Source organism: Garra rufa, chromosome 10 (genome assembly GCF_049309525.1).
Source record: "Garra rufa chromosome 10, GarRuf1.0, whole genome shotgun sequence".
NCBI classification, from domain to species: domain Eukaryota; kingdom Metazoa; phylum Chordata; class Actinopteri; order Cypriniformes; family Cyprinidae; genus Garra; species Garra rufa.
Genome location: NC_133370.1, coordinates 26633318 through 26657861, shown reverse-complemented (window position 1 = coordinate 26657861; position 24544 = coordinate 26633318). Strand labels below are relative to the sequence as shown.

Below are 24544 nucleotides of genomic sequence, written 5' to 3'. Positions count from 1 at the left end.
TCACCTTATAAAAGTTGCAGAAGTGGCAGTTATGAAGGGGAAAAGTATGTGCATTTGCATAGGCTAATATTTAACTGTAGCAGTTGCTGCAGGTTTTCCTTGAGTTGCATCAACTGCGTATGTTAGCTTCTGTTGTGCCTCTGCCTCTATAAATAAACACCTTTCAGGCTGTCTCTCCCTTCCACTCAGCCTAGTGCTGCCATGTTAGTTTTCTGTCAGGTGGGTCAGCTTGACGGTGGGAACCGTAACACGGTATTCTGCTCATGTTTGCTTGAACAACAGAAACCTGAGTGATGTGCAAGGTTGTTAACTCCTCTCTGTCCATCACGCTCTCGCTGACAGTTTGCACGCTGACCCTCATTTTCAAATGAACCAAGACAGGAAGGTACGAAGGGAGAATGTACATCCTTCCTCCCTGAGAAGCGAGAAGGAGAAATAAAGAGCGAAACACATTTCCATAGACACAGTGACTGACACGTCTGCTGATGCAGCCGGAGAAAAGGGCCGTCCTGCCAGTCTTGTCAGACAAAGCACAGACCCAGCATGAGATGACTGGGGTGAAGGAGAGGGGGAAAACAGCCATGAGACCTCTGTGAAGAGAAGAACGGCTGAATAAGGGAAACAGTCAAAATGCCAGCTGTAGAATGAAACCATAAAAGACAATAGATTCTTAAGAAATGCGTTCTTTACCAAGCGCTGGATCCATTTTATGTGTACCGTATACCCTATTCAAAAGTAGTAGATTTTTAAAATATTTATTTATTTATTTTAAATAAGCCTTTATTTGTCCAGTAATACTGTCAAATATTATCACAATTTTTAAGTTTTAGATTTAATGTTTAAAATATTGTTGATTTTTTGTGATGAGAACTGAATTCAGTGTTTTCAGTGTCACATGGTCCTTAAGAAATCATTCTGATATGCTGTTTAAAAATGTAACCTTTTAAACATTCAAAAAGATTGATTAGCATTTAAAACTGATTTTAGTTTACAGTGGATTACTAGGTTTTGACTTTAAAGGTTAAATCTTGTCGGTCACGGCGACTTGTCATCAAGATTAAGAAGTCGTCATGTGGGGGTTTGAGAGCTTGAAGTGGGTTAGCGCTCACCCCTGCTTGGTTCTACTCATCCTCAGCGGTCAGTGTCATGTGATCACAGCTGACTTTCTCTATGCCTTTGATATGGTTCGATTTGAGATTAAAGAGCAGGTCATATGGTATTTTGAAGTGTCATAATATTGAGTCCCCTAGAATAGGTTTAAATGCATCTAAAGTCAGAAAACATTGCAAAATGATCCTAATATTAAATGTATATTTTCAGAAAAAAAAACGATTTCAAAACGATTTGTTTAAAGCAGTTCTGAACTTAAATCCTGTAAACCCCTCCCTTCCATAAGCCTACTCTGCTCTGATTGGTCAGCTGGCCAAGTCTTTTGTGATTGGTCTTTCCGTATACAATGTAATCGAATCATGCCCACAGCTAAAAAGCTGCTAAACTGTAAACACTTCACAAAACAATAATGGTGGACACGTTAGCCAAGTGACTAACTGGTGATCAATACAGTTTGTAAACCCCAAATATGTCTACATTCTTTATTATTAAACAAAATAATCAGTCTACATTAATTGACACATTCTTAGGAAATAGTGGGTTTGCAGTGAATTATCAGAGCTATTTCAGTAAGACGGTAATCTTTTGCTTTACATGGAAGCCTAAAGCTACAGGTATACGTCATATATTAGCACAACAAACTTGACATTTTGAACCATAGACTGTAAAAAAGATGGACAACGCGTCTCCGCTTCTTTCCACTATAGAAAAGTGAAGCCAAAACAGCTCAATATGGCCGCTACCATCTTGGGGGAAGTTACGTCATTTGGAGCCAGAGCATGCGCAGTAGAGGTTCGTTTGGAGCCAGAGCATGCGCAGGTAGTGTCGTGAGGCGGAGCCGCGGTGTCAAAGTCCCGCCCAAACTCCCGCAGACCCAATCGCACGATCACAATCATGATACCACACCCCGTTTTTATAGCATCAAATAACTACTTAAAAGCAAACTTATTAGAAAAACGAACACCTGAGCATGAATCAGCATTATAAGAACTACCTCACACGATGGAAATCACCTTTGGAAAAAAATTATTTGCCGTGTAATTCGATTATTTAGTTTGGCTCACGTCCCATTAGATTACATGGAGAGGGCGGGGTTTATGACCTATACTGCAGCCAGCCACCGGGGGGGCGATCAAAAACTTTTGGCTTCACTTTTCAGGACACCTACGGCACGCCTGTTTTGAACACTCAATTGAAAATGTATACAACGTATTAATCGTACTTACAGGTTGTGGTTTGGAAACGCTTGTTGGTCCAAATAAAAAGGTTATTTTTCATGGAAGCAGTCCTGTGTAAAATGACAGGCACACAACAAAAGGTTTGAATTGTATTGCTGTGGTATCGTGGGAAAATTATTTTAACCACTAATTTTTCACATTATCATCTTTTGGCAATGAAAACAAAACAAACCTGCTTTCACAGCTTAGAACACAGTGTCTTTGGAACATGATGTAAACACACTAACTAGCGGAAGTGTTTGTGGGCGGGTCAGAGCAGAAAATTCAAAAATATGATGACTCGTTAAGGCGATTCAGATTTTACTCTTTCTTTTAAGAAAGAATGTCTTTATCATGCACTTTTTGGATTAACTTTGCAGACTGTTTACATTGAAGAATAGCTACGTTACAAACTGCAAAAAAAAAAATTTTTTTGAAAACCCATATGACCTGCTCTTTAAGATCTGCTTAAAAGCTTCTGCTACAAATGTCCTCATGAACTCATTGGAAAGACAGACATCTTTCAGCATCGACAATGAAGGTTGTTGAAGCAATTTCAACCAAGCTCTCAGCATTGAGACCACCTTGGCGTGAAATGGAGTTTGGGAACGGCCATAAACCCGATTGTTTTTCTCTAATGTTATGGGAACAGCCAGAAGTCACTCAGAATTGACAGATCATGTTTTACCCTGAGGGTAAAAGCTTGAACAGCTATTCTGTTTAGACAAATAGTTTTTTTTTTGTTTTTTTTTTAAACTTCTAATTTTGTGGAATAGCGGTAGTCATCAAAAGACAGATGAGTTGTTTTGTCTAGAGTCTGGCGTGAAAAAAAAAAAACAACAACTGAAAACAAGTGAGCCCTTGTTGAATAATATTGGCAGCACAACAGAGGAACAGGGTCAACAGGTTGACTGTATTGCCTTTGTGCAGACATCAGACATCGTGATTTATAGACTTGTGTAGTTTTGCAGAATTGCTTTCTTTGTGTACCACTCCTAATAAATAGAAAGTACATGTCTCTTGTGGTTTTAGGAGGTGTTGGCAAAACAGCAAATGCAGACTGGTGGCTTGTTGGAGATTTGAGTTTTATGTGCATTGTGCAATATCTGACACTTCTTTTTCTCACATCTCATACCGTAGACTGTGTCGTCTTGACACTGGTTTCCCAGTGGCCTTACAGCCTCGGCTAACAGACGAGCCACATTTCCAATCAGTTCAACATTTGGTTTCACAAGTAGTGTTGTGTGGACTGTCTCCGGCTGGCAGCTTGTTAACAACACTGCAGCTTGCATTTCTATTTTTTTTGCCAGTCAGCATAAGGACAATATATTAGTCATCCCTAGAGAGCCAAACCATATATTCATGCTCAGCTTTTTAGGTAATGCATTATGTGAAATATAAGCTAGATTACAATTCACAACGTGAATGAAAATTACCCCATGATTTATACACCCTCAAGCCATCCTAGATGTATTACTGTCTTCTTACTAGGGTTGGGTATCGTTTGAATTTTATCAATTTCGATTCCGATTCCACTTATCGATTCCGATTCTTTTCGATTCCAATTTAGTAAAAAAACAACTACAACAAACACAAAAGTCAAACATTAATATATCAAACATGTTTATTTTCAGTGCTAGCTTGCAACATATGATTTTATTACAGGGGTTCTCAACCTTTTTTATATCAGGGCCCCTATTTATTTTTTCTCCTGCATGTTATAAAAAAATTCAAACAAACTTTAAATTATAGCTATACTTTTGAATTTAAAAGAAAACCCTCTGCTCTAAATCTGTATATGTATATTCATGTTAAAAAGTTAAAGCACCTAAATTATTTAATTCAGACATTCTTCACAACTTCAGAGTACTCTTTCTTAAGTGACTGACTATCTACTGTTTGTATTTATTATAAAATAAACATATAAATGAAAAATACAGTAAATACATTGTAAATCTTTTTATGCTGGTGCTCATATGTGCATAAACACCACTGACCCTTACAAGATCCACCTCTATGGGTAAGCATTTATTATAAAAAAACTCACAGGACATTCGTTTTGAAAACTATGCAAATATTTTGAAATTTCACGCAAAAATACTATGGATCAGAGCACCGAAAGCATGAATAGTTTGTGAATCAACAGCTGATATACAAGAATGAATACATTAGGCACGTGCGAGTTCGTTACTATTACTCCGGTCATCTTTGCCTTTACATTACGGGAGGGTTTGTTTCATGCAGCCAAGAGATGAAGTAGATATCTGTCTTCCCGCGGGGGTATAAGTTACTTTTATGTGGGCTTTTGCGGGACGAAATAACATATTCCTTCTGGAGTGGGCGGGCGTGGGACTAAAACATCCGTCCCTTGAATATCTCTAAGATGAAGTTTGCGTGCAGCGGTAGATTTGTCTTCGGTTTTTACAAAGCGTAGACACACTTTTAAACGCTTACCGCGATCCATCTTATCGACTGATGTTTACATTACCACGTAAGGTCCTGGCAGATCACTAGATGAAAAAATGCACCCAGGAATCAAAACAAGGAATCGAAATTTTAATTTTATAACAAGTATCCGATTCTTTTATCTTAAGTATCCGATTCCAGAATCGGAATCGATTTTCGATTCCCAACCCTACTTCTTATAGATGAATCCAATCTGCATTATATTAAAAAAAGTCCTGGCTCTTCTAAGCTTTATAATGGCATTGAATGGCTGTTGAGATTTTGAAGTTCAATAAAATGCATTCATCTATCATAAAAGTATTCCACATGGCTCCAGAGTGTTAATAAAGGCCTTCTGAAGTGAATTGATGTGTTTGTGTTTATCCATTTTTCTTTATAAACCATAATCTCTAGCTTTCGCTAATTGTCATGCGTGCATACATTAGTTGTGTTATGCCTAAAATATGGATGTTTTTCTTATACAAATGCATTGATTCACTTCAGACGGCGTTATTTAACCCCCTGAGCCATGTGTAGTACTTTTTATGATGGATGGATGCACTTTTTTGGGCTTCAAAAACATGATCACCATTCACTGCCAATATAAAACCAAGACATTTTTTTAATATAACTCCAATTGTATTCGTCTGAAAGTCATATGCACCTAGGATGGCTTGAGAATGAGTAAATCAATGGTTAATCATGCTCTGCAAATATATTATGTATTATATGTTTACAATATTATAGAACATCATACTTGAATGTCTAAATTGTTGCAATATTTATGATTATAAATTTAGCAATTAACTTTTTTCCACATCCATATGTCTTCTGAACTGTTATGTAACCAAGAACAGTTTAGTATGACCTAACTTGGTATAGTACGAAAGTGTGGGTCACTACTTTGCAAAAACAGTGAATGTTAGGTTTGCAGCTTAACTATTAAGAGCAGTGAATGTGCAATCATGTTAATGAGTCACATTTGTGTGGACCTCCACTCATGTATGCTAATGTTATGGCTGATTTTTGTCTGAGTTTGGAATCTCACCGTCTGTCAGTAGTTCTCAGTGGAGCGCGAACAACAGAAAACATCCATACACACGTAAGCAAAGCACAATACTGGTTTTGTCCTTTGAGCAATGTCATCTTTAAAGATATCACTCCCTTTTCACCATTTTATCGCAACAGCTTTCTGTCGGACAGAGATTGGTGATTGTGAGCAGGCTTTTGATGTTTAAGGTCACAAACTCAACCAGGTGGTGTTTGGGTGAAGCCAGATTAAATGGCACACGAAATGGCCTGTCCTTTCTCCCTGCATCGACTCTTTTATTTAGAGTTTCTTTGTTTAGGTGTTAGATGGAGTGTTGGATTTAAATCTCACACTTGGTTGGGTGCTGGCCATGAGAGATGGTACACAGCAACAGTTGTGTGATGGAGGACACCAGGGTTTTTTGTGTTTGTGTGAGCTGAAAAGCAATTAGCTTGTGGCTGGAAACACTGTGCTGTTTATTAAAGCCAACATGGAATCACAGTTTCTTTACTTGATGCGTGTTCCTGTTGCTATTGTGAAGGATTCATCGGTGCACATTATTCAAAAACAAAAAGATGTCGACTCTTTCTGGCTGATGTTGTCCAGCCTTCATTCTTAACTCCTCCTCTACAACCACTTTTTATAAGACGTCCAGGTGCCAAGATACACCACATTATGCATGTAAAATGACATATCAGGTGACATATCATGAAAATCTGACAACCCAAAGAATGTGAAAAAGAACAACACAGTGTTTTTTATTTTTTTGGTAAGCCTTTCTCTACAAGATTGTGAAAAAATGAGCCACACGGATTTCGCTCTCCCTGTGACGTAGCAAGGGTCTTAATCTGCATATTTCCACCCAAGGTGCTGCCATTTTGTTTTCGCAAGCGACAACGGTGTACCAGTTCTAACGCCATGGCGAAAGTTTGAACAAAGCATGCTAACTCTTCTGTCATTGGCTGCACAGATGAGTACAGAACACTATTTAGAGTCCCAGCCTCGGAAGAGACAATAGAGCTGTGGATTTATTGATTTTATTTACTGTATATTACACTGCTGCCACACGGATCTAATATAAACATGCGCTTTCTTTTCTAGCTGTTTACCTTTACAGACATAACCGACAGTTTTTGTATCTAATTTGTGTGTATTTGACAGTTTAAGCGCAATAAGACATGAAAAGTTTCAGTTTAGTACTCGCATGCCTTGTGACAGCCGCTTTCTGTGTGCGTGTTTTGGATGTGTGCGCTCAGACAACCGTATATCAGAAATTTGAACTGATAGGGCTTTAAAACGCATGATTTCAGCGCGATAGACATGACAGTCAAGACCAAACAGATGTTTTTTGGCAGAGTATCTAAAGTACAAGCTGTAAAGGCACAATCCTATTTTAGAAAAGGGGGCGGGGAGCAGCAGCTCATTTGCATTTAAAGAGACTACTACCAGAGTGTTATTGGTTTTATCTGTGTTTATACTTTTGCTGACCATGAATTTTGCTCTCTTTAGGACCCTGCAGGAATATTTGAGCTGGTGGAGCTGGTCGGCAATGGCACGTATGGTCAGGTGTACAAGGTAAGAAACTTTCATTCTTTTGTAAACAATTGCTTTTCCATGACATTTTCTCCAAAGCTGCTTTTTGAGCTATGTAAACTAGAAAAAGGACTTGTTGTGATGTGAAGCTAATCTAATATTCTACATTTTAATTCCAAACCATTGTGACTGCCTGCAGAACGCAACAAACAATGACTTTTAGGAAGACTAAGACTTAGAATATAGTGCAAGTTATATGGACTACTGTTATGATACTTGTATTGTGCTTTTTTGTACTGTGGAGTGTTTTTTTTTTTTAGAATATGCAAGATGTACATAAATTGGGATCACAAACAGGGAAAGCAAACAAACAAACAAACTAAAAAAAAAAAAAAAAAAACAGACAGGCAAAACAAAACCAATACAGTCAGGAACTAACAGATGCGTGCGTGTGTGCATGTGCATGTAAAGGTAACTGGGTGGACATGTCACATGTACTGTGGAGTTTGACAGCAGAGCCCGTCCCAAGCATGTACAGTAGTCAACATTCGAAGTGGATCAAAAAAGTTCACCAAAACTTGTCCTAAGATAAGAACGGGTATTCTTTTTGGATTTAGGACAAATTTGATGAAAGGTTTTGATCCACTTCGAATGTTGACTACTGTAGATAGGATTAGTGCGAGAACACACGTCCCCAAATCAGCCCCCTTAGACTACCCTGCTTGATAGACTTGCATTAAATGGAAAAGGGCAGCATCAACTATTGGTCTTGTTTTGGAACGATGAAAGCTTGAAGGAGCCAGAACAATTTTTAATAACTCGGATTGTATTCTTCTGAAAGAAGAAAGTCATATACACCTAGGATGCCTTGAGGGTGAGTAAATAATGGGCTAATTTTCATTTTTAAGTGAACTAACCCTTTAACATCTCCTTTTTTGTTCTACGAAAGAAATCCAGTCCTACAGGGTGAGGATGATTTTGGGTGAGCTCTCCCTGTAAACCTGAACTGTGCTGGGCATCTTCTGATTAGAGTATTAAACTGTTCAGTCAGATAAGGTCCTTGCACAGCCCACCAGAACAGCATGTGGCCACAAAGCTGCGCCCGGCTGCGGAACCTGGACATATGCTTGGGAGGAGTAGACAAGAGCGACGAGAAGGGTGGCCGTGAGATAGAGCGGGAAGCAGTGGAGGGAGAGAGATGAGAGCTGGCTCTGTGCCGGAGTTAGCAAATAGAGCCTAAAAGAAGTTCTTTAGTGGGTGGAATGTGATAAGAGAGTGTCTGATGTACATGCGTCTCTCTTTGCCTTGAAGCTGCAGACACAGACACACACGTTTCAGATTTGTGGAGCGAGACGATCTGTGCTCAGACGGGGAGGTGATTCTCTTCCGCTCGGCTTCTTTCTGGTCTCTTAGTGGGGTTCTGCTCTGTCATTCTAGTTTGCCCTTCACGTCTCAGACATACAGAGTAGGTCTGAGTGCACCAGGTGTATGTGGAGGAACTCGGGTTGGTGTACTTTAAGTACAGTACACCTCATCCACTTCAGCTGCACCTGTCTGCCCCATCATTTCCTTATGGTAACAATCCCTGTATGATTTACATGAAGCTACGTTTATAGCAGATGAGATGGAATCAAGCGTGGCGGTTGACGACATTAATATCCTTTACTTTGAATCCTTTGGATTATTTTACCCTGGCTGTTAAAAAGTGACAGATGAGGTTAGTCAAAGTAAAGGTCATTTGTTTATGGAAGTAACTGCAAAATGTCATCAGCCCATCTAGTCAGGTTTCAGAAGTAAGACTGGCATGATGGTTCAGGGCCAGTGTGAGAGGGATTCTAGCCTTTTTATGAAACCACCGCTTACCCAGTTTGGCCGGTGCAGCGTTTATGCCGCTGATTCAGTTTGCTTGATCAGGGGTGTCCAATTCTGCTTCTGGATGGCTGATATCCTGCAGAGTTCTAGGATGCCTGCCTGTAAGTTTCTAGTAATCCTAAAAACTTTGATAAGCACATTAAGGTGTGTTCAATAGGATTGTTCGCCCAAAAATGAAAATTCTGTCATTCATTACTCGCCTTCATTTCGTTCTAAACCTGTAAGACCTTCGTTTGACTTCTTAACACAAGTTAAGATACTTTTGAGGAAATCCAAGAGCTTTCTGACCTGGCATAGACAGAAACACAACTTCCAAATTCAAGGCCCAGAAAGGTAGTAAGACATCGATAAAATAGTCCATGTGACATCAGTTTATAGCTTTATAAAATTAAGGTTGAACCACCAATGTCCTTCCTACTGGGCGTTGAACATGTCAGTTGGCTACCCCTGCCCCAAAGAGTTTAAGTTTAAGTACTCTGCTCCAACGGTAAGCAAACACACCTGAACCCGTTAATCAAGGTGTTCAGGATTGCTTGAATCATAGAGAGGTGTGTTGAAGCAGGGTTGTAACTGAAGTTTGCAAGACGGTAGCCCTCCAGAAGATACTCCTGGTTCTGACACTGAATTTTAGTTGCTAAAACCTAGCAGAATTCTTCAGTTTACCCTCAGGGTCATTGGAATTGTCTGTGGAAGTCTGTGGGCTCCAAAAAACTTGGTGCCAACTTGTCGTCCCATTGTTTTGAAATTGTGTTCTTTGTAAGAAAGTGAAGGATGGTCATTTCAGCTGTCCCAGCAACCGGTCGATCTAGTCTAGTGAGACACTTCAAACTACAAGTGAGCACCTTTCCTCATCTCATTTATAATGGAGTAGCAGCTCTTTCAGTTCCTGGAAAGACAGGTCTGCAGACAGACCCCTGAGGTCTGACTGTCACCACTTTTCCTACACTGAAGCTGGGTTTGGGTGTGGGTCACTAATTCCATTCCATCACATCCAGTTTATAATGAAACCCTCTCCCTTTTTTCCTTCCGATATCTCTGTTTGTCAGTTCTTTATCTGAGACCTGCAAATATGCTGGTCGATTGTGTGTTTGGTCAGACAGGAACTGATATGGCTGAATTGTGTGCTGTTTAACATCGGGTAGGTCTGTGGTTTTCAAACTAGTCCTGCAAGCACCCCCAACACTGCACGTTTTATAGGTCTCTTATATCGGACACATCCATTTCAGGTCTTGCTGTCTCAACTAATGAGCTGACAAGTTAAATCAGGCATGATAGTTGAGGGAAACATAGAAAATGTGCAGTGTTGGGGGTGCTCACAGGACCGGTAGGTTGTAGGTTTACTAGTTAGTAAAGTTTTTTTCCATGTTGATCTTCTAGACTTTGTCTGTTCATATCTGATTCAATGCCTAATTTTTTTCATAGGGCTCCATTTTATACAGGTCCTTTGAAGGAGAATTGATGCTTAGTTGTTCTTCTGATGTTTTTTTCCTCTTTTCATCAAGTATATTCTCAGCTCTGCTTGGGACAGCACTTCTTTTGTTGCACAAGTAGTAGCACTTTTTCTTCATTCAACCCTTTGGATATAAAGAGGCAGGATGTGGGCACTCCTGAAAGTGCATCAGTAACTCCGGGGGCTCATCTGAGAGCAGAGTCCTAGTGCTCTCAAGTTATTTTGGATGACATTGACCTATTTTTGGCTCTGCTGCTGGATAAAAATATCACTGTCTAAATGCCTCATTGTGCATTAGAGACACCTTGTCTGAGCAAAGACACCTGCTCGAAAGACCTGTGTGAAAAGCTCTCAACGCATCCCTTAAAGGCTCTTTTTATTTCTTTTCGTTATTTCTATCCTTAGCTGTCATAATACGTAAAGTCAGGTAAACACCTACAGTTGAAGTCAAAAGTTTACATGTACCTTGCAGAATCTGCAAAATCCTGAACAGTTAAACTGCCCACTGTTTTTCAGAAAAGTCCTGCAGGTCCCACAGATTCTTTGGTTTTCAGCGTTTTTGTGTATTTGAACCCTTTCCAACAATGACTATGTTTTTGAGATCCATCTTTTCACACTGAGGACAACTGAGGAAAAACAATGCATAACTTTTGAACAGAATAAGGATGTGTACATTTTTTTTTCTTATTTTGCCTAAAAAGCATATTTTTTTTTTCCATTTAGTACTACCCTTCAGAAGCTACAGAAGATACTTACATGTTCCCCAGAAGACAAAATAAGTATAAATGTACCCTGATCTTCAGTTTCAAAAAGTTTTCACCCCCTGGCTCTGTAATGGTTGCATATAAGTCCCTTAGTTGTTCTCAGTGTGAAAAGATGGATCTCAAAATCATACAGTCATTGTTGGAAAGTGTTCAAATACATAAAAATGCTGAAAAACCAAAGAATTTGTGGGACCTGAAAGATTTTTCTGAAGAACAGTGGGCAGTTTAACTGTTCAGGACAAACAAGGGACCCATGAACAAGGGTCATTCATAATTTTAATTATTCTTTTGTCTTGTGGGCTATATGTAAACATCTTATTCAGGTCAGTACGGAATAAAAAATAACATGCATTTTATATAATCCCACTTATTTTGGTAAAATAACATTTTGCAGATTGTGCAAGGTGTATGTAAACTTTTGACTTCAACTGTATATGTTAAATGTTGTTTTTGTCTGATATCTGAAATCTTATGCAGAGAAAAATAATGAAAGTACGGTCTATTAATTCCAACCCATACTGTTCCCCCCAGAAGTGATGAATTTTTGAGCTTCCACTATGATTTGGATCTTGTTAACAGTCCCATGTCATGAGCGGTTTAGATAAAATTCCAGTATTTATTTTGAAATGCTCCTTACTCCCCACAGATATACAGTAAGAGCCTTTGAAACGGGTCAGAATAATGGCGTTGAAGTTGAAATAAGCCACATCACGTCACATTGACTCATAGGATGAAATCATTTCAGAGCTCAATGGCACTGCTCATGCAGGCATGAGCTTGGGTGGAGCAACATTTACCAGAACTGAACGCTTTTGCTCTGTTGTTGTCTTATGCTCTGTAATGGCTTATTTAAAGTTGAGAAAGCAGTTGAATAAGACATCATTTGTGTTGTCGTTACTGATGGTGACTCAGCTCAGATTCTTACTGAGCTTGTGTATCTTGGTCGGTTTCGGGGCTGTAAACGTGACTGGGAGAAATTGGTCCCGTTTCCACGCTGCTGACGGCATGCTAAATTATGTTGTACCCTTTGTTGAATAATTAGATCACCTTATCTAAACACAGAAACCAACTATTGTCTTCATACAATCTGTTTCAGCTAGAGAGATTTCACAAATTTCAATACGAATTTGCATACCAAAACAATCTTTATTTTGAAAGTTAAATATTAGCATTAATAAGTTAAGCAAACTGCTATTTCCCAAGTAAACAGCGCTTTAAAAAATTCATGGAATTATTCATAACAGGTAAAGTCAGCAATAAAGAAAAAAATAGAGCAAGTATAAGCAGTATTCAAGTGGACATTCAACTTGGAAAAAACTACAAAGATAATCGTACATACTGTAGTATAAAACTATTTAGATTGATGCATGTTAGATTTAATGCATTAATTCTAAGGCCGTTGCAATTATTAAATCTAATCATAATCATAAAATTCATATTTGAGTACCAAGATCATTATACATGTTAAAATTGTAAGCGAATGTAGAAATGTTTTCCATGATTTTGTAAATATTTTACTAGTTAAATTTTATTATTCAATAAACCCCCTATAATATTTGTTTACTTGTCTTAATTTACAATCTATTGTATGAATTCAAAATCAACGTGACTAAATGATGACTTAAGGTGTTTTGTTGTAGGTTTACACTGTAATTGAAAACTAAATTATTATTTACAATTGTTTGTTTGACAGTTTAATGTCCGTGACAGTCTTAAGCAATAGTAATTGAATCAGAATCTGACTGTGAATCAGGCCTGTAATTGGCAGTTAACTTAACAGTTTTGTTTTTTATTCTTAGTATAATTAATAAAATCTGTTGACAGGCCGTCAGCTTTCAGGTACCCTTGGAAGTTGCCCACAGGTCACTTGATCTCACTGTTCTCCATTAACGTCTGTGTACAGTTTGTCAACCAATGAATATGAGCCTGCCAAAGCTTGTTTTCACTAAGGAACAGGTTTCAAGCAGATCAGAATTGTCTCATCTTACACTCATACATAATGCACAAGCAGTTATATGATTTTGTAACACTTGCAGTGATATTTTAACTTGACACAGTTAATTTATCTAAAACCAGCACTGCTTTTACGTATATGATTCATGATGAATCATGGATGAAGCACACATTCACATGGTGCATTTTGAAATATGTCTTTGTTTGCATGTTTGTGAACATTCCATGCTTTGCTGGTTAGTGATGCTCCAGATTTACATTAGTGTCTAGTCATAATGCCCTATGCTGCTTTCGCATTTTGAAACATGATGTGCTGCTAATAATGCATAAATATGTGTTCATATTTCTTGTTCGTAATATGTTCGCAGGCTGATCTTAAACAATATTTGGTCATTTGCTCCACTTTCTTCATGTTTTAAATGCATAATAAGTATCAAATAGTGGGTGTGGTTTTTCCTGCCCATACTTGTCCCTGGCAACCAACTCTGAAAAAAACAAAACAAGTCTCCATGCCAAACCACCAACAGGATGGTCCACTGGAGACTTTCCGTTTACCCAAAGAATGGCATTTTTGCTGAGAGGTGTATTGAGGAAAATCAAGTGTGTTTTTTTTCCTGTCATGTTTTTTAACTAGGACCGTGCCCATGCAAGAAAGTGTGCTCTGCAGTGCCGTTATAACGGTTGCGCATACTTGTATAATTAAGCATAAATACGTACGAGAAATAACACCAACTCCCCTTCCTTCTATTGATTTCCTTGTACACTACCAATCAAAAGTTTGGAAACTTTTGACTGAATTTGAGTAGCTGACATTAAACACTTTTAATGAGGCTCACATGTCCTGTGGTGTGTGTGCTAGATATACTCAGTCTAAAACTATTTAAACAAGATTTTGTTAATTGTTTTTATAATTGTTAGGCTTGAAGCTTTTGTGAGTTCATATCAATTGATTTATACTTTGACAAAAATATTGTTTACAAAAACATTATTCATCAACTACCCAATTAAGTGTTCTGTGATGTAATATTTTGAATTTATATACAGTTGAGGTCAAAAGTTTACACCCCCCTTTTCAGAATCTGCTAATTATTTGACCAAAATAAGAGGGATCATACAAAATGCATGTTGTTTATTTAGTACTGACCTGAATAAGATATTTCCCATAAAAGATGTTTACATCCAGTCCACAATTTATAAAAATTACCCTGTTCAAAAGTTTACATCCCTTGATTCTTGTGAATACTGTGTTGTTACCTGAATGATCCACAGCTGTTTTCATCTTTTAGGTCCCACAAATTCTTTGGTTTTCCGGCATTTTGTGTATTTGAACCCTTTCCAACAAAGATTGTATGATTTTGAGATCCATATTTTCTCATATGCAACTATTACAGACGGTTCAAATGCTCACTGATGCTCCAGAAGAAAAAACAATGCATTAAGAGCCAGGGGTGAAAACTTTTGAATGTGTACATTTTTGATGTGTAAATTTCTTATTTTGCCTAAATATCATGGTTTTTCATTTAGTCCTGCCGATCAGAGGCTACACAGATGGTTACATATTTCCTCGAAGACAAATTAAGTTTTAAGTAAATTTAAACTGATCCTCAAATTCCAAAAGTTTTCACCCCCGGCTCTTAATGCATGTTTTTTCCTTCTGGAGCATCAGTGAGTGTTTGAACCTTCGGTAACAGTTGCATATGAGTCCTTAGTGTGAAAAGATGGATCTCAAAATCATACAGTCATTGTTGGAAAAGGTTCAAAAACACAAAAATGCTGGAAAACCAAAGAATTTGTGGGACCTAAAGAAATTTTCTGAAGAACAGCAGGCAGTTTAACTGTTCAGGACAAACAAGAGACTCGTGAACAGCTGTCGCTAAACACAAAAAAAAAAAAAAAAAAAAAAAAAACACTGCTGTGGATCATCCAGGCAAGAAGATTTGTATGATCCCTCTTATTTTGGCAAAATCATGAACATTTTGCAGATTCTGAAAGGGGGACCTCAGCTGTATTGGTACAATTTATATTGTTAAGACTTTTACTTAAAGCCTTTATGTATAATGCATTATAATTATTCATAATGTGCACTGTAATCTTTCTTGTCATAAATAATTATAACCGCATTCAAAATGCGTAGTGTAATAATGAATTGATAAGTGTTATAAAAATATGTATTAACTGTGATTACAATTATTCATGAGATTATACAATGCAGGTACATTACGAAGGCATAACTAATGCATTGAAACTACTTTTATACTGTATATTTATTTGTTTATATGCGTTAAAAATACAAACTTACTTAGTTTTATGAAACTAGTTTAGTGAAAAGTGCAAAGATTATAATAAAGTATGAATAGAAATGAGCTTTTGACTTCTAGTGAATGTAAAAGATTTGATAGACTACAGTTTAAAAAGCCTGACCTATTGATTTATTTTTAAATTCGTCGGGAAAGCGGGTTTCTTCTTCCTTCTCTTTCTCTAGAAAGATGTTTCACCATTAGACCACACAGGCTCATCATGAGGGATACAATTTGCAGTTAGATTTATTAGCTCTGGCCTACAACCATCAATCTTGCACTTCAAAAAACCACATTTAATCTCGTTCTCATTCTGTCCTCCTCTTTGTAAGTTAATTCCCTTTATTCCACGACTCTCAGAAGCAGAACATCCGTCCTTCTAATACACATTTCTCTTTTTCTCATATTCTTTTCTTTGTTCTCATTCGGTTAAACATGCTACTACTTTTAAATATAGCGATGTAGAATCGCTAAAAGTTCCAAAGATAGAAAAGATTGTTAAATCTGAATAATTTAAAGCTCTTCCTCAGAGCCCGTTGAATATTTCATGGGGCTTTTCAGAGCTGAGGTTCTGGTCTAACACACATATTTGCTTGTGCATGTTGCCTGTTGCTAAAATTCAGCTATTGGGAATGATGAGCTCATGCGGAGATGCCTTGTTAATTACAATTCGTAGTCTTTACATAATTCATGCCACGATAACATGGAGAGGCGGTGGCGAACAGCAAAGACATGGAGGAACCGAAGAAGAGGTGGAGGAAGAATGTTGGTTTTGCTGCTTGTGTTTGTTCGTGTCTTTTTGTTGGAGGCAGCTCTCTGGGGGGCCCAAGGCAAATGAGGCATCCGTGGTGTTCGAGGCAGGCCTGTGATGAGGGGTGATTAAGCTGCCGATTGCCCCACTGCTACAGTAATTAAAGCAGTTCGCTATCTCTGTTGTGCTCTACTATTTGCCCATTCATGGAAATGCATGACTGGAAGCGAAAGAAGTAGTTTTAAACAGCCTGAGCTCCTCTACCCCTCACCAACAGGTCTCTAAATGACAGATGGCGTGCATCCTGGCATTTGCCCGCAATGCTCTAAGCGCTCGGGCATGAGGCAGTGCTTCTTGCTGGCTTGTGAGTTCCCTTCTCCGACTGTTATGGAAAAGCATTTCTTAGTCTTGAATGAAAAAAAAAAATCCTTATTGGTATAACTCATAAGTGGTATTTTAATTGACAGTAATGGCAAACTAATGCATTGTTGTCCAGGAATTAGGCAGCGGTGTTATGGAATAAAGAATGCATGTATTCATCTTCCTTATGGCAGTATGTACCACCTGCTCCCTCAGCATGCTTTATTATTATTTAAAAAGCAAGATCGCATATCACCCTGAAGATTAGGGGCAGATTAAAAATGAATATGTAATCATTTTAGCCATATCCGTCATGATCAACCGCCTTCAGATGCTGAATTGGAAGCATGGATTGAGGAGAAAATGTAGGTCTAAATAATATTTAAGGGATAATGTATATCCAGCCGGTTGTTATCACAGAATAAAGCCTGACAGACTTATCAGCAGCCCGACGTGAAGCTTATTACACGGCTACTTGCCATAAAATTAAATAATTAGACACGAAATACTGATTTGAGTTGAAATATTTGAATGCAAAGCTTCCTTAAACAAAGCAATTGCTAGCAAGTGGCAAGTTCAAACTAGACGGACATTAAGAGAGATTGGAGTACAGTTATACTACTTATTACACAGCATTTCACCACATGAATAATAATGGCGATAGAAATAGTGATTTAAGATGAAACCGTTTTAAAATCTTACCAGTTTGTTTGTTATCTTACAATCTATTACATTGTACTAAACAATAGTTGCAAAATGGCAGCAATAGGGGTGTAAATCGGAGCCTTCAAGACGATTCGATACGATATCGATTTCTTAAGCCAACGATTCGATTATTTTCGATACTTCAGAATTCCCTGTGATACGATGCGATTCGATCCGATTCGATTCAATATTAGATATTTTTACATGATATCTATTAAGTTTCAAATAAATCAACAAAAATAGTAAATAATTTGCCTTTTATTGAGAATACAGAAACAGTATTCTATTCACATAATGTGTATGTTCCACTAAAGCAGTTGTGCTCAATGCACTGCAAAATAGAACAGCAAATATAAGTTACTGCATCTACAAAGTGCAATCAGATAAATTGTAATAAGAAAAAAAAAATAAAACTTATAGTGCAGGTCTACTATGGCCAATTAGCCTATTCACCGTTTTAAAAAAGTTTCTTTCATACAAAATTGGTTACATTTTGAAAATACAATTTGCATCTTATTAAGAGGTAATGGTCACACATCCTCTGCAGTAGATGAACTGCAAATAGAATACTACTCCACATAATCAGTTCAAAATCATCGCTCTTGAAAGTCAGACAACAATGTGAGGTCTGTGAACATGAACAACATCATAGATGGACTGTGAAACGAAAGTAACGCGTGTGAAGAAGAAGACAGTGAGGTTAGTGCCACCCGCAGCTTAGGAGTAGGTAGTACGCTTAATACATCGGAGCCATAGACAGTAAAAGAAAGGTCGGAACGGATTCTAAAAATAGACAAGTGAACAAACAGGCGGCAAAATAAACACATTAATCGATATTCTTGCGGACGAATCGATGCATTGAATCGGCGGCTGCATAATCGATGCATCGATACGAATAGATTAATATTTACACCCCTAGGCAGCAACTGCGTTTGTATGAAACGAGAGAGCGGGTCTGCGATTCCAAATATTGATTTGACTTTTAATGTTTTATTAGCCAACCAAATGCTAAGCTTTCAAGATGAATTTTTTTTTTTCTTAGCAAACAAATAGCGCCTATTGCAGTTACCTGGATGAGCCTGTTGTTTCAAAGCTTTTGAAGGGTTTAACAATATGGACTTATGCAATTATAGAGCTTTTTATTTTTATTTTTGTGAGTAAAACTAATTTGGATTACTTTATGGACAAAGAATTGCAATAACGACGTTAAACTTGAACCAATATATTAACACTAAATGCGACCAGAAAGTGAATATACTGTGTATTCATATATTCATGTTCAGAATGTATATAGCTCACTGTTATATAACATTAAAATAATAGAATAGAGGCAAACGTACTATTTTGTTACAGCAGCCTCAATTAGCGAAATATTTTCGAAAAAAGATCTCGCCAGGTACTCATTATAAATCAATTTTTTTTATTGATTTGTTTACATGAATCATTCAAATGATTCATTAGAATCAGCCGGATCTTCCTGTTTAGTTTGCTCTTTTATTAATTTAAATGCATTTCATTAGTTTCTTTTTCAGACATAATAATTATGCCAAAGTAACATTTCATTTTTTTAAATGGTTTTTCATCTAAAATTTGTATTTCATTTTATTCCAGGTTCATTTCAAATAGCAAAACATTTTTTAATAGCTTTAGTTAACAGTAACGATACTTTTAGTGCTGTTAAACGATTAATCGAAGTTTTTGTTTACATAATGTGTTTTTACTGTGTATATTTATGTACACACACACATGCAGTATATATTTTGAAAATATTTACATGTGTATACATTTATTGTCATGCAATTGGTATTATATAAAAAAATGTTTTTAATATATAAACATTTTTTCAGTTTTCTCTTGTACATAATACATATACACATTACATACATATATATATTATATAAACAAATACTTTTATTTTGTATGCGATTAATCGTTAAACAGCCCTAAATACTTTTTAACATTACATTGTTACTGGGTTGGAAAAAGTGGGCTTTTGGTGGAAAAATTTTTTTTTTGAGCGTGCTACTTTTATATTTTTACACCTCAACACGACTATAAATGCAGTGCAACCGAATTGTTCATGACATGGCACTTTTACTTTTCAAACCAAAGCTGAGGAGTCTAAATAAATAATTAGAAGTGTGTGTGTGTGTGTGTGTGTGTGTGTGTGTGTGTGTGTGTGTGTGTGTGTGTGTGTGTGTGTGTGTGTGTGTGTGTGTGTGTGTGTGTGTGTGTGTGTGTGTGTGTGTGTGTGTGTGTGTGTGTGTGTGTGTGTGTGTGTGTGTGTGAAAAGCTAGAGAACGGATGAGGACAAGGCCAGACTTCCCCAGACAGAGAAGAGGAAGCATTTCCCTTCTTAGTGACTGCAATAATTGTCCTTCACGTGGGTTTGTTTTGCTTTAAAATGCGTCACATGAGGTTTGTAGTTGCTCAAGTAGTTGGTATTGCACCAGTCCAGCACAATGCTTCCCCTGTGTACACCATGTTAAGATTGTTACCATGTTATTCTTCCTTTGTTTGTCTCAGAAAATAGAGAAACATGCTTTGCTAACTTGTTTTGAATGAAAGCTTTAACTAGCTTAAACGTTTCACTTTAAGTTTGTTTTGCTTTGTTTCGTCTTTTCTTTCTCATCCCTGTAATCATTTTACACATTCTCCAGTTCTCTTTATGTTTGCAGTGCAATAGTTCATTTACAAAGCAAAGCCGCAGGCCAGACCAGACCAGAAGCAGCTGACTGTTACCACTTCCACCTTGAGGAACAGTCTGCATGGTGAAAGTTTCTCAATGAGTGCCTCAGCGCTATTTTGTTGTCTTTATGGATGGAGTGGATGCTGACTTTGCTATTTCCTTTTAAAGTCTTTTCAAAAATGCTCATAAAATATGGCACAAGGCCTTTTGCTGACTTTGATTTTTGCTTTTTGCTTTTGGCTAACAGCTCAAAGGAAGAACCTTGATACTTCATGTGGTTTACTGAACAGTATGCTTCACACCCATGTGCACTTTAAAGCCGTGTATGCATCATAAACACATGGGGACTTCCTGTTTCTTCAGTGCAGTGCTGTCTAAACTGAAGATCTGTGTTCTTATTAAGAGTTGCTAGATTGTGACTGGAGTCTATGCTTCAGTGAAGAGTGAAGACGGGCGTCTGGACTGTTCCTCTCCCAGCCACACGCTTTCAACTTGAAAGACACAGACATGTCTGTGGGACTTGGTTTTTCCAGTAGTGATGATTTCATTATTGTCAAACACTCATGAACAAGACGCTCAGGCTCTCGTTTGCAGGAACTGCAAATCATATGCTGCTGACTGATCATTAAACAGAAAATCCACCAAATTTGCATGTCAGCGGAAAAGTCGCCCACGTCAATACCGTTCTCCCTCATTACAGAAGTGCTGAAAATGTCATTATATATAACAATATCATGAACCCTTTCAGTGATTCATGCAACGCCTGAAGAATCACAAGCTTTGATGTTTTCATTTAGTTTTTCCTATGTGTAATTTATAATGACTGTCATAACCAGCTGCAGCTATGACACACAGGATGCTTTTTGCTTGATTTCTATTCACACTGGGTAGCTCAGTCAGCGTGAACATTAACTGATTTAAAGTCCTGCTTCACAATATTGAATATAAAATAGAGTATGTTTTGATTGTCTCTGATTGTACAGCAGTGTCCTGTTATGATCATATTCACATTGTTCACTCATTATCTTTAAAGATATTTGGAACAGTATTCAAACATTTCTAACAGTAGTCCAGTATGATAGTGTTGTCACATGACCTTGTCCTATTTTAAATTTCTAGTCCAATATTGTTTAATCCAGTGGTTCTCAACCTTTTTGGCTTTATTTTAAAGGCCTTTGATTTACTGTTTAAGAATTAAAAAAGGTTTTTACTCAATTTCTACCTGATATATATTGAAGAGCTTGGTATTACTTGGAAAATGTATTATTTAATTTTAGTGCTGCCTCCTAATAGTCGTCAAGAAGAGGCTTGGTCGACCAAAATTTTATTAGTCACAGAAAAAAAAAAATCTTTTCAAATTTTCATTTTTGGTCATACAGATAAAAGTAATACATCTTTCGAATCTGTAAAGAATTATTTAAGAATTTCTGCACTCAGAATAACAACGAAACGTTGTGCTTTTGTAAAATAATGGAGGCAAACAGGATGCGCTTTCTGTCGCCTCGGTCGCTGTGAACTTGAGTGCGAAACTTCGAAACTCTATATATACTTGCCTTACAGACAGGAAAAATATATCAATAGAGAGTGAAATGTACTTTAAATAAACCAATTCAAATAGAAAACAAATATTCTCTCTGCAGCAAGCTTTTTTGCATTCACTTGAGTGCTTATTAGGCCATGTAGGAAATTAAAGGCTCAATATTATGATTTATATGGTTTATTAATAAATGTGCGACTAATAGTCGACTAATGCTTAAAATGAACAACTACTAATCGACCAGAAAAACCTTAAGTCGAGGGCAGGCCTATTTAACTTATAGAAATCCCCTTGTAAATTACTTCATGATTTACTCATTCTCAATCCATCCTAGGTGTATATGACTTTTTTTTTTCCCACAGACGAATACAATCAGAGTTATATTACAAAAAATCTCTGGCTTTTCCAAGCTTTATAATGGCAGTAAATGGGTGGTATTGTTTTTTTGGAGTCCAATAAAGTGCATCCGTCAATCATTAAAAGTGCTCCACACAGTGCCTTCTGAAGCAAATTGATGCATTTGTGCAGAAAAATAATAATAGCTTAATAAACCAAAATAGTTTCCGTTAACTGTCATATGCATGTTTACGGGTTTATAAAGTTTTAAATATGGATATTTTTCTTGCACAAATGCATCGATTCGCTTCAGAAGGCCTTTATTAACCCCCCGGAGCCGTGTGGAGTACTTTTTATGATGGTTGGACTTCAAAATATCAACACCTGTACACTGACATAACAAAGCTTGGAAGAGCCACGACATTTTTTAATATAACCAGAATATATTTTTCGGAAAGAAGAAAGTCGTATACACCTAGGATGGCCTGAGGGTACCTTCATGGGGGTCATTTTATGTTAGTAAGATGATTACTGTATGTGATTCTGAACAGTTACGACGTAAAAAACCCTAACTGTTTTCTGCTGTAGTTACTCTGGCTGGATTTAGCTGTATCGTGTCTCAGAGACAGGGTTTTGACATTCCTCTTAAGACTGTAAGAACAATCCTGACCAAAATGTGTAACGGAAACACATGTCATTTTAGTAATCGATACGCTTTCTCTGCATAATCTTATTACGCATAAGTGCGTTTGTTTGAGTGTATGCGTTTACGTGTACAGTTTTGCTGAAAACAAGCTAAGCATTATGACCAGAGGTGAGTCGTGACCAGGGAAGAACACTTAACGTTATCGGCCATCAGAGCTTCAGTATTCGTTTTGCGTAGAAGGGTTTAAGACATCAAAGTGAAGTTTCCCTCTCTTTTTTTTCGAGACCAGATGGGAGGTGTGCGATACTGGATGGCAGGAAACCTCACGCTGCTCTCTCGCATAGCAAAACGGAGCAACAGCCTTTCTTCTTTTTGACTTCCTGGCATCACTGTCTCTCCCTGACACTGTGGTGACTTTAATAAATTGCCATTTTAAGCATCAGACCATGCGCTCTTCATCATAACGCTAATCCAGGTCAAATGGATTTACATTAAAAATGCATCAGCACTGACTCTCGCCTTCGTTACACTCATTAAGATCATGAATTATCAGCTCTTCGTCCTTGTAGGTCAAACAACCAGAATGCTATTGCCTTCAGGCAGAGTATAAAAGGTAGTTTTGTACCGATCTTGATTAGATTAGATTCTTCTCTCTAGATTCTACACTCACTCATAATAAAAACCACAAATCTGATCCCGGTTCTGTGTGGAAGACACTAGGCGCTTCTTTTCTCGCCAAGGTCGGGTCAGGCTGGCGACTGTAAGTCACGGCTTGGCTGAATTGGATAATGAGTTAAACGCAGGCGGGCTTCTGTAGAGCTGTATGCAGGGCTTTGTAAAGTGTGATTAATGACATCTTGTGACTGAGATGTACAGTAAATCCAAGCTTTTTAATGGACAATGTGTGTTCGTCTTGGGAACTTGTGAGAGGCGAGAGCCATAGTTGTGGAGAAGAGCTCTCTGCTGCAGACTAGAACACACGGTTTTTGAATCGTAGCATTCATGGCCGAGCACAAGGATCTGAGAGTGTGGGAATGGTGGGAGGAAACTGTTTGTGTTGTGAATTTTGATGTGTGTTAGGCTGCTGTGTGGTGTTTTTTTTAATTTTTTTTTATGGATGGTAAAGGGTAAAAAAAAAAAGCTAAAGTTGCTATGTTGCTGGGCTATGTGGTCACGAAAACATTGTTTGCACATGATTTTAAGCATTGTGGTTTAAAAACAAATGATTTTAAGCCATTAAAATGCAATCAGCAGCGAAAGAGAACGCTATATGCGCGCACATGAAGTTTGTGTTTGTATACGCAGTAATTTTTGCCACTGTATATGCCTTGAATGGTTAAATACACACACTTGTATGTGTCATAATGCCCTTCTTTGCAAGTATTACTTATAAACACAGTAATTTAGGTCTTAAGTGAAAGCAAACAGCTAAGAAAAAAGGCAGCTCTTAAAGTACAGTAGTCTAATGTTGCCAGGCTATGTGGTCACGGAAACTTATCGTTTGCACACGTTTTCAAGCATTGTGGTTTAAAAACAAATGATTTTAAGTTGTTAAAACACGATTAGCAGCGAAAGACTTCGAGATATATATATATATATTAGGGCCGGGACTCGATTAAAAAAATTAATCTAATTAATTAGAGGCTTTGTAATTAATTAATCGAAATTAATCGCATTTTAATCGCATATAAATATTTGACCTGAGAACAGTGAGAAGTAAGTTTTTTCATATGGATTTTTAGTATACCATTGAATAATGACTGAATACATAAACTTAAGCAACAAAATATTGTTTATGTTTGTTCAACCAAGTCCAACAGACCATTGCAATATTGCCATTAACTGTAGC

At 37.4% G+C, this 24544-nt stretch overlaps 1 protein-coding gene across 1 annotated transcript in view; it reads left to right on the top strand.

Moving 5' to 3' along the window:
• LOC141344269 (TRAF2 and NCK-interacting protein kinase-like) overlaps positions 1-24544 on the top strand; it is a 119791-nt gene that overhangs the window by 10903 nt on the left and 84344 nt on the right. The window contains exon 2 of the mRNA XM_073849102.1: positions 7312-7377. Within this exon, the coding sequence (XP_073705203.1) occupies positions 7312-7377 (66 nt within the window). The remainder of the gene's footprint in view (positions 1-7311; positions 7378-24544) is intronic.